Raw genomic sequence first — 11,240 nt, 5'->3', positions numbered from 1 at the left:
AGTGGAAGTTTACATGTCAAGTCCCCAAAATATGTGCACTCTGATCCAACTAGATCAATTTGGTTGAGCTGCACAATATGTAGTCCAACTATTTGGCTAAAATACAACTTGAATTTACCACCGGGATTCTCACAGTAGCTACAAATTAATTGAAATGGAATAAGATGAGATTCAAACTTGATTTACCCACCTAAATTTTAAGAGAAATTATACGAATTCAAGAGAGGAAGTCTGAGGTTTCTTCTAAAATAGAAGTACCATTAATGTTATGACAGAAGGCCAGCTGCTGAAAACACATTACTTTTTTATATATGTTATATATATTCACATGGATATTATTTTTGACATATCTATATTACCTTCTGCAATAGAAATATAAACGATGTGCCGTCCATAACCTACTACAAAGCTTTCAAAATTTCCAACATTTATTTCAAGCACTATAGCCTTTGTTTGAAGGATGCAGTCGGCCCAGATCATGACCATCACAAGCAGCCCAAGATGCTTCCTCCATTTGGGCTTGAGATACACCACTGTTGCAGATGTTGGCAAATGCACGCATGTGTTTCATGCCATACTGAGTCAGTGACCCACAATGTGTTTCAAACACTCGCACCTGTGATTCAAAGTTTTACAATCAGTAATTACAATGGTGAAACAACCGAAAGTCGCAAGATGCAAAGTTGGTGGGTGCAAGTAGTTATTACCATGGATTTTAAGCATTCCCAGTCATCCACAAGAGGCAGACCAAGTGGTCTGACGAAATTGAGCAGTGTAGCACGGTTCTCAGGTCCATAGAGAAATGTCCCTATGAATTTTATGCTTCCATCTATGTGATTCCTGTGCTTCATAATTTCTCTAATCTGTTTCAGGATTTTCCTCTTCTTTTCTGACCCGTGTTCTGATCTTTTGTACTGTATGAAATTATCCAAGTGAACATTACATTAAGCTCAAGTGACCTGACCTAATTTAGTACTATTTGCCAGCTTAACCAGATCCCGCTTAAATTTTAGACTTTAATAGTTGGTCAACAGTTTCGTAGCTCAGATGATCGATCCAAATATGCTACAAATGATTCTGTTGGTTTTTTGTTCGTGTGAAAAACGAAAAAAAAAAAAAATGAGGGGAGAAGCTCACCAATTGCCACATGAAGAAAATCTCTGCATCTCTCTGGTTGACAACTTCCATGTGCTGTTCTAGTTGACCATTGTTTGGAGGGAAGTTAGCAGAGGCAGGATCAAAACCAAGGTACAAGTAGAGCTTCTCTTCTGTGAGATTTTTATTTCCATATTGCATCACATGAGATCCAATATTGTAGTTATTAAAATTCGAAGTCCGTTTCTTTACCTGCACAAATGCACATATTTACATTTGTCATATCAGAGTAATAAATGTTCAGATGAATGCTTAGAAATAATATTTGGGTCCAGAATATGAAATTTAAGTGACAATCTATCGTGAACCTCACCGTCAGGTATTGTTGTTTTAATGTTTCTTTCTTCAGATTGTGTATCTCACTGCAAAACAGAAGAACACAGCAAATCATAGTGTTATATAGTATGGCCAAACAATTATCCATTCATTGAGATATAAATTCATTAATTTCAAAGGAGTAAAAAGTCAGATAATACCTGTCCTCCATCCAAGCAACACTGTACAAATCCCCTAAGCAAGTGATGTATTCAGGTGGTGGTGGAGGGTTCATCCCAGGACAGTAAGTCCCAAAGCTGTTTTCCTGTGCATTTGATGCTGTAGTCACGTAAATGTTAAGGTCACTTGGCATTATTCCTTCAAAAACGCTCCCACTCTCACATGCTTCTACATATATAACCTGCATATGAGACAATTGAAGTCGAGCACTTAGCTGTCATGTACTCTTATCTGTGTAATCATAAAAAGTGGAACAAACTAATAATGGAAAAGAAAAAGTGACATCCTTACCATCTCTTTGTAGCTCCCAGATGCATGTTTCTTCTTCAAAACCTTAATGAAATCCATTGCATACAGAAAAGGCATATTTGGCATTCCTATAATTGAAAATTGGTGAGTTGTAGCTTTAAGTATATAACATTTTCTTTCTACAAATTTGATCACATCTGAAAAGAGCAGTAAGGCTGACAAAGTTGTCTTGAAAAGGAGGAGGAGTTCTGTCCAAATTAATATGAGTTTTGATACATCACAGTAAAATGAGAAAGTTGGGAACTCACCAAGAACACCAGGACCACCATGATCCGAGTAGAATAAGAAGATCCTGTCATTAGGTTTGCTAGCCACAACCTTCCCACTTCCACCTTTCACAGCCTTCTTGTCCCCAAGAAGTACTGCATACAGGTTCGCAGCAGTTACATGCGCGCCGGTGTAATCCTACAGCATATAATACCAAAAGTATATGAGATTCCAATTCAAAGTAAAGCTCAATAGACAAATCAACAACCAAGCTTGAAGCTAGCTATGTTGGATATATGACCTCTTTTCATTGTATCCTTGTCCTTACTACTGAAATTTCAATAAACTGAACGAACCAATGAGGTTAGCTAGGGTGATTGGATTAGTCCAAGTGATGTTCTACATCACAAGAGAACCAATGTCATCAGTCCTCTGTATTTATTAAAAGGTGATAATAAGACAGATGAGGGGCAGTAAGAGGCAATTTTTTTTTTAATAGGCACTTCAACAATATTATGTATTGTATTATTGATTTATGTACTATATATCAATATTAATTTTTTCATTTGGTTTACTTGGAGGATGGGTCGGACCAGTCCTAATAATTCTGAATTATTTAACTTCACACCCTCCTAGAGAAAAGATTCAAGTTTGAGAATTACTGTAAAACGGAGGCCAGCATTGAAAAATGAGCTAAACAGTTGGACAAATTTGCAAAATGGAAAAGCTTGCTTAAAAGTTAGACAAGCCAGAGACACAGGTCATAGATCAATATCATCACTCACCAATCAGAATTCATGCTATAACTTACCACCCACACAAAGATGCACCTGCCATGACCTCTAACTTAATCACTGTGACTCCAATACACACATCACTGGACATTTAGCTTTTCATTCAATTACTTTTAGACATGTTTTTAGAGAAGTAAATTTCATCGCGGATGCAATTGCAAATCTAGGCCATTCTATCCCTCATAATATATCTTGGGTTGAGAGGGTTCCTGCTGCCGCCTCTAGGGCGTTGCTATTTGACATTGTAAACTCTGGGTATCTCAAAGGCTTTAATATCTAAATTATTTTTCGTTTCAGAAAAATATATATAATTTATTATTTCTCCGGGTGAGTCATATTTATAATGTTTCCTATTTTACTATTAATGAACTGACACCACGCGTTCAAAAAAAGAAAAAATCTATCAAAAGTCATGTCACATATACTTGCCCGTTGAAAAACTTTAGAATCTTTTTCAATTCGTCTAAATCTTAAATCATAAAAGTAGTCGGGTAGGGACAATAATAAGTAATGTCTTTTTTGCTAAACCTTGTGGGCTTGTGGTAAGCTTGATATAAACACAAGCTAGCTTATGGTTTTGTCCTCGTTAAATAACTAATCACTTAGCTCACAGTCTCACACGTGGCAACCATGATTAAGAAAAAAACATATCGTACCCACTGTTTTTTTGGTCAGATAAGTATGAATGATACTAGACAGAGAAAGCATATTCAACTTCTACAATATTTAATAATATTATCATTGATTTGAGGGGAAAAAAAAAAAAGAAGGAAAACTGCAGCTAGCTTTTGGTACCTTTGGGACGCCGGCATAAACATCATGACCTTGTGGATGGTTGATGATGATGCCTTTCCTGGGATTCATCTCATGCATGGCGATGTCATCATACATGAACACCACTATGTTCTCCTCCTTCAGCCCTCCTTTTCTCAGTATCTGATATGCGTGACAAACATCCGCCTGTACATATATGCATATGTATGTGAATCAATAAACCCAAAACCAAAACAGAGAGTAAGAACAAATAAAATTGATATCACACACACCTGATGCCTGTAATTTCCATAACCCTTTGAACCTGCTACGAGAACCGCCCATGTTGTCCCGGATTGTTTATCAGTACCTTCGGTCTTATCCTTCTCCGAAGGCAACCGGATTGCAGAGTCCCAGAAGTCGAGCCTAGCGGCGGCTCGACCTCCTCCTCCTACAGTGGTTTGTATAACCAGTGCTACAAAGAGAACCAGCAGCTTAGACAGACGGACCGCCATGAAGAGTGAGCAACAGGCCGGGTTCAAGAAAACCCAGAGTTCTAAGGAAACTGTGGGCAGAGGAAGAGAAAGAAGAGGGGGAGAGCTGAGTGGAGTTGAAGGGTGGTGATAGAGAGAGAGAGTATAAAAGTGATGGGTGGTGAGTGGTGTCGTGGGAGGTGCCATGCATAACGAGACTAGAGGTTGACACGTATGGCAGGAAATGAGTCTGGTGGGACCAAAGGTGGTGTGGATTGTACAGGTGGGTTGATGTTTGGCATTGGAGGCAGTGTGAAGTGTGAAGCCCTGAAGCCCTGAATGAAGGGTGATCAATCTTTATTTGTGAGACTTGTTAATCAAGGTAAATATTTTGGCTCCTTGCTCTTTATTAGAACAGAGAACAGTTTTTTCCTGTAACAGCTAAAGGATGTGATCAAGAAGACTGTTTGTTTCACTTTTGGTTAAACTTTTGTCTTCCTCTTGAGAAGAAATTATGCTTAAGCTTTCTACTTATGACACCCGTGAAAATCATGCGTTCGAATCTCACTAATATATAAAATTGCTAGTTTATATACCATGTATATAAACGCCAAGTTAAATATGTGATTGAATATCAAATTAAGATTAATAAGGATTTTAAAGAGATAATAAAAGCAAAGCTCGAAACTACATTTTTTTAGAACAGTTGAAATATGAGCTAGGATTAAAATAACTCATTAAAAATTGACATATAACATATTTGTCATTCGCACAACTTGTGTCATATTTTAGTCCAGGATAAGTAGCTGGCAATCTTAAAATGCTTACTTCATATCCAGTCGTGTTAAAACCTCTCAGAGGATTGTTTTATGCATTTGTTAATCAAGATATTTTGGCTATTTTCTCTTTATTAAAAGTTTAAAACGGACAACAGTTTTTTCTTGTAACAACTAAAGGATGTTGTATAAAAAACAACAACAAAAAAACAGCTAAAGGATGTGATCAAGAAGACCTTTGTTTTACCTTTTAGTTAATTTTTTTCTTCCTTTTGGGAGGAAATTAAGCTCAAGCTTTCTACTTGAGCAAAGGAATGGCAAGCGTGTTAGCGTGCATAGTAACTGAGTCAAATCATGTAACTAATCAGTCAATTGTCAAATTAATAAGCATGTCAGTTAAAGAAATATAAAAGCTCGAAATTAAAATCGTTGAGAATAGCTGCAATATGAGTGAGGACTAGATTAACTCATTAAAAATTAAAATCTAACATATTTTTTTTAATAAAAAATCTAACATATTTGTTAGTCGCAAAGTTAGCAACTTGTGTCATATTAGTCCAAAATAAGTAGCTGTCAATCTTAAAATGCTTATTTCATATTGTCTTCGAGTCGTGTTAAAAGCTCAAATAGCATCGTTTTATGCATACGTGTAAACAATGGGTTGGTCACGAGAAGTACGGCAAAACCTTAACTTGGTGACGCCTAATCAAACGTAGTAGTATTTGGTGAGGTATCAATTTTGATCGAAACATCTGTTTCCTTAATTTTATAAAAAAACAAAGGATTAATTAATTAGCTTTCTCCAAAATAAAACAATGATGTTAACGCAACGCTATTTGCTAGTAGGATGAAGCCAAAAGATGTATTAATCAGGAGAGTATAACTTATAGCAAAGAGGTTGGTCACTTGTTTTGATAGACTAAATAATTTCAAGTGACTCGAAAGCTTTCATTTCCAACTTTATCAGAATTCTACGGAGGAAAACATGATTGGTCCAGAAAGCCAAGTTCGATTAATACCAAGTACAAGCGATAGGATTTCTGAGATTATCATGACAAAGTAATTGGTTGTTTTCAATGATAAAGCTACCGTTGGTTATACTTACGTTGGTTTGAAAAGAAAGATATTGACAAGATTGACAATGACCAACAAACCGAACGCCTATGTCCTGATATAAACCACATCTTTCTTAATCACTACATATCTATCTACTATAAACTATACTTTAGGATGTAATGGACCAAGATCAAGTAAATGACTAGCTTATAATACTTGTGTGAGCTCAAAACTTTCATAGATAAGAAACCTGGACTAGCCAACTGCAGGAAAGACTGAACATAAGGATCAAAGGTCAAGAAAGAAGAACCGGGGAGGACTTATAACTTGCACGAGCTAAATGTTCAAAGCTCCGCAGTCCCATTTATTAAAAGAAAAAAAACTAAAAATACCTCAAAAGGTTGGTTAACAGGGTTTCATGAGCGTGCTATTTTTCTTTCTGCAAAAACTTATCCGCAACATAACTCTCGATTTGCACTCAAGAATGGAAAACAGAATGTCATTTTGTATCAAACTAATAAAAGCAAATTCCTTTCAGTATTTTCCTCTCCAAGAGTGCCACTTTAATTTCAACTGATACAATAAAGGAGGCGTACCTAGGATCCCTCGTGCTAACCTTGGGTCAAAAACATCAAAATTCACCCGCCTCAGGGAGTCCAGTAGAACTTGGGCAGGCACTGCTGGCAGCAGCACAGGATGAGCTTCTGCAGGTACTGTACCGGCTAAATCACGAGCCTTCTGCAAATGGACATTAGCCACTGATGCCATCTCAAAAACAGCTTCACTTAAGCTCTCACGAGAGTCTAAAAGGATCTCTGCTTGACCGCCGTGTTTTACCAACAATCCATGCTTGGCTGCCACTTCAGTTGGGATATAAGAAAAGTGGCGGTTCCGGTTAGCATGGTATGGCAGTGACTTAATTAGCAGAAGAAGCCCACTTGCTTTTCCAATATGTGATGCTGCATGATCGGCTGCCGTGGACCTGATACCACCAGCTTGTAGTGTCATGTAAAGATTAGTTGACATGGTGTCTTCAGCATATTTTTCCAAGTCTTCAATTTTTTCTGGGGCATCACCAATCTCCTTTCTTGCATCATTGATGCGAGCTTCTACAGACCGTTTCAACCATCCCTTGCTAATTTTGTTCTCATGGACGACTGACAAGAGGGCTAGTGCTGTTGGGTGCTCAATCGACTTGTTGGCATAGATTTTGTCTATGGCTTCTTGCCACCAGACAAGACGCATGAGACCAATCCTGGGATCAGAAGCAACATCCATTGCACGAGCTGTTTCAACATTCAAGGCACGGACTGCAAATGCAGCCTTCCGCATGTTATGGGGGAGTTCAAGGAGGCAAAGGTAGTGATGGTAATCATAATTTCGGACTTGCTGCACACAGTGTGAGAAAGCTGCTCTTAAACTACTGGATGCTGAAGCATTATTCATCAAGTACAAACTGTGGTTTGACTACACTAATACTCTTAATTTGCACAACACTTCATTCAGATGAGTTAGGATTTAAAGCTAATGATTTGTCACCTGAAAAGAATAAGAAGCATCATTATTATCCAAACCAAAACTTAAATTGCATCATCAGAACTTGAGATCGCAGAGAATGTATTGAAGGTTATGATCAGACTTATCAAATGATCACTAAATTGAAGAGTTTAAGAACACATTTCAAGTAAGGTCATAAATCAATGATGCAGGATATAATCAAATAAAGAAAGTACTTTCCTTATTTTGACAATCAACCAATACAACCAATTCAGACAATCAAGCATCTAAAGAATAATCTGCCAGGTCCATTCCAAAATACATATTATACAAGTCTATTTCATATAGTCTACGACCATAAGGAGATGCTTCCATGTCAGTTCTGATCACTCTTTATTCTTTAACATGTACACAACTTAGCTTCCAAAAATATAGCTTCTTCAAATTACTACCAACAGTCTAGCAGAGTTGGTTAGGCATCAGAGTGACATGAAAGATATAAGTCAAATATAAATCAGAATCATCCCTACAGAAAAAAATCTACTGATTTCATTAGCACAGATGTATCTTCATTTCAGTATCCTGATTCAGAATAAGGTCACAATGGCCAACAACATTTCAGATACCCCTCCAAAAACAGTTATCTGGTCCTCCAGAACATATATCCATCTTCACTCAAACTACAATACTATATCCTCATACATGCTCACCCAAGATCATTTAGCATAAATGAAGGCATAGAAGCATCCCAAAATTTCGTCCGCACATTAATCCTAAGAAACCACTCACACAGTCACTACACACTAACCATGTCATTTTTTTTTTTTTTTTTTGTGGGTTATGCTTGTTTTTGCTTTCTTAGTTCAATACAATAATCATATAACTAATGAAAACAAGCATGAATTATACGAATTGAGACGACCCATATTCGATATTTTCAAAAATGAAATGAAATGAGTGGTGGAATTGGAATCTTACCTAAACCCACAAGCTTCAGATCACGGTGGAGGTTAAGTTTGAGAGGAGGCGCCGTCAAATTGCTCGGTAGAGACGGGTTCGTGGTCTGCGCACCATTAACAGCGAGTGACGGAGAGAAGAGAAAGAGAAAGATCTGCCTAGTGTTCAAGCGGGCTGCGCAAGAACAACAAGGCAGTGCGCTTGTTAATTAAACTTCAAACCGCACCGTTTTGTTGAGGTGATGCTCCGTAAAACGTCTTTTTTTTTTTAGGTGCCCAATGGGTTGGGTGCCCATAGCAATTTATGCTGGGCTTGGGTCACTGCATTTCGGCCGGTCTAATTCTCATCAAGTCGAGTTTGTACTAAACCGATTCAGCAACTTCATTTAGAATATATTAGTCTGTAATCACATACTCTGCATGTGTAAGAAAAATTTTAATTGTAAAAAAAAATAAAAATTATTTGCAGAATAAATAGATTCAGTGAGTAGTTATTGCAGAGAGAAAATAGTGGGAGAGAAAAGTAGGGGTTGTGAAATCATTTCTTTTTAATTTTCTGAATAAAAATATATTTTGTAATTATCCTATTTACCCTTGTGATTTCTTTGAGAATAAATTTTTTTTAATATTTTAGAGTTAAATCTGTCAAAATTTTCAATTTTGGCTAACAAATCCTCTTCTCTTAATAATAGTATAGATATTATCATGAAACACTCAATGGGAGTTTCTCTACAGAGTGAGGGTAAACTTAATTTCGACATAAACACGTATTTATATATCGACTTTGTTCATGGCGTAGAGCTTTGTCTATGTCCTCGAGACGCTTAAGACCAGTAGCTCTGTGATTCACAACAATGTCCGTACTCGATAGAACGTGCTGTGTGGATATCGATGGCACAGGTAGTGATGGTACATTGGTACTCATAGCTTCGAACATAATTCTCACAGCTCGAGACGGCTGCGTCTAGTTTAATTCCGGGTTACCTATATCGATCATAGTCTTTGCTGATTGTATAATGCGCGCGTTGCCCCGGCCCAGGAACAAAGCCATTAGTTATCACCATGACTCTATGATATATGTGCTTGATCAAATTCCATAAAACTCATCTCCCAAGTCCCAAGCCCCATACCTGAAGGGAAAAAACAAGAAAGATTAAAACAAAACAAAGATGAAGACTGTAGGATTGTGATGCAAACCAAAATTTTATGTGCATCACAAAATAATAATAATAATAATAATAATAGCGATTGGATCTTCAAGTCTATGTACGTGGGGTTTGAATATTCTAGGGTGGATCTTGGGATGGGTTGAACATGAAGATTGCAAAACACAAGAGTGAAAAATTCATCAAAAAATAAATCCAAGACAGGGCAACAAAAATTTGAGATGTCAGATATGATATCTTCTATTTATATACCAAATATTGAATGAACCTTACCAGGTAACTAGGCACGGGCCGAGTTGTTTATAACTTGCAGGTCAGGAAAAAAAAAAGGGGGCCGGGCTTTTTTAACTTTGATTAAAATCCAATCCAAAACTTTATCATATCTGATTATCTTCCATTAGTAAGCTTTGACTTCTTTTTTTAATTTTTTTATTTTTTATGAGAAATACTAAAATGATAACAAAGGGTATAGGTTATTTTTTTTTTTAAAAAAAAATCTAAAATCTGACTTTTATTAACTCAAAAGTAATACAACCATTGAGAAACATCTCATAATGAAAGATACTCTCCATCCACAATAATCTCGTGGAGCCATGGAGTCCTACTTCTTGACAATACATAGCTTCCACCACATGCAAGGCTTCTCTAGTCAGGTCTATGAGCAATTCTATTATGCCTCTTACAGAAATGTTTCCACGAAACTATCTCCAACTCTTTTAGCAAAGATCGAACTCCATCTAGTACTCCTCCAATGTCACTAAGGTCCAATGCACTCCAACTTAAAGATTTAATGATTTTAAGCATCCCCTGCAATTTTTACCAATAAAGGGTATAGTTATGCCAAGTAGAATTTAATCTAGTGACATTAATTTTTCACTTTTTGATTTTTATGAGAAATATGAAGATTATAACAAAGGGTATAGTTATGTCAAGTAGCATTTAGTCTAGTGACATGAGTTTTTTTTTTTAAAGAGTCTAGTGATATGAGATTTTGTGTTTAACTCTCGGATAGTAACTGTTGTGTATTCTTAATTGTTAGTGATAAAAAGATTGACTATTATTTATTAATAATAAAGTCAAAATCCATGATAACATAATAATAATAAGGCCAAAGTACATCAGCTTCATAAACAAACTTCGTAGAATTTGTTCACAAAAAACAAAAGCAAAACAACATATGCAAATAAATGCATGCATCCTTATTTCGGAAAAATAATCACTGTTCATACACCGCACTATTCACTTGTCGTGTTTACAGGCTATTAGTTAACTATGGCTGATTTTTCCAAATCTTAACCGCAGTTGAACTATATTCATCGGTTATTAAAACGGAGGTAAAAAAAAAGAGGGGGAAGAAGGTCTGACACGAAGAAAAGATGAAGGAAGGGAGAATAAAAATAAAAATAATTGGAAATTAAGAAGAAGAGAAGAAATAGGGATTATGTGACGGAACCACTACTAAGCCGTCTCCAAGAGATGGAACTACTAAGAGAGAACAAAGGACAAGGACTATTAGGCAAACCAATAGGAAGGAAGCCATCAATGACTGCAGGTGTAGGGAAGAGCGTCAGACTCCTATAAACCCTCGCAGAGCAGTTCACTA

General features: G+C 36.6%; 1 protein-coding gene across 1 annotated transcript; it reads right to left on the bottom strand.

Moving 5' to 3' along the window:
- Positions 1–284: 284 nt before the first annotated feature.
- On the bottom strand, positions 285–8,672 carry LOC112176024 (legumain). Its single transcript, XM_024313835.2, has 11 exons — positions 8,494–8,672; positions 6,615–7,557; positions 4,007–4,521; positions 3,756–3,920; positions 2,208–2,364; positions 1,942–2,027; positions 1,632–1,831; positions 1,469–1,517; positions 1,138–1,347; positions 708–914; positions 285–616 (listed from the first exon to the last, which is right to left on the bottom strand). Exons 2-11 carry the CDS (start codon positions 7,462–7,464, stop codon positions 434–436), a joined length of 2,622 nt encoding a protein of 873 aa, XP_024169603.2. The 5' UTR covers positions 7,465–7,557; positions 8,494–8,672; the 3' UTR covers positions 285–433.
- Positions 8,673–11,240: the final 2,568 nt, after the last annotated feature.

The sequence above is a fragment of the Rosa chinensis genome, chromosome 7, assembly GCF_002994745.2.
Source record: "Rosa chinensis cultivar Old Blush chromosome 7, RchiOBHm-V2, whole genome shotgun sequence".
Classification (NCBI taxonomy): domain Eukaryota; kingdom Viridiplantae; phylum Streptophyta; class Magnoliopsida; order Rosales; family Rosaceae; genus Rosa; species Rosa chinensis.
Note: the sequence above shows the minus strand (reverse complement) of the source record. Positions and strands in the feature narration are given on the sequence as shown.

Coding starts and splice junctions, on each gene's coding strand:
- LOC112176024 (XM_024313835.2), bottom strand. CDS start 7,464: ATGAATAATGCTTCAGCATCCAGTAGTTTAAGAGCAGCTTTCTCACAC. Junction 1,832..1,941: donor CTGGGAGCTACAAAGAGATG/GTAAGGATGTCA, acceptor TCTCATATGCAG/GTTATATATGTAGAAGCATG. Junction 1,348..1,468: donor TAAAACAACAATACCTGACG/GTGAGGTTCACG, acceptor GCATTTGTGCAG/GTAAAGAAACGGACTTCGAA.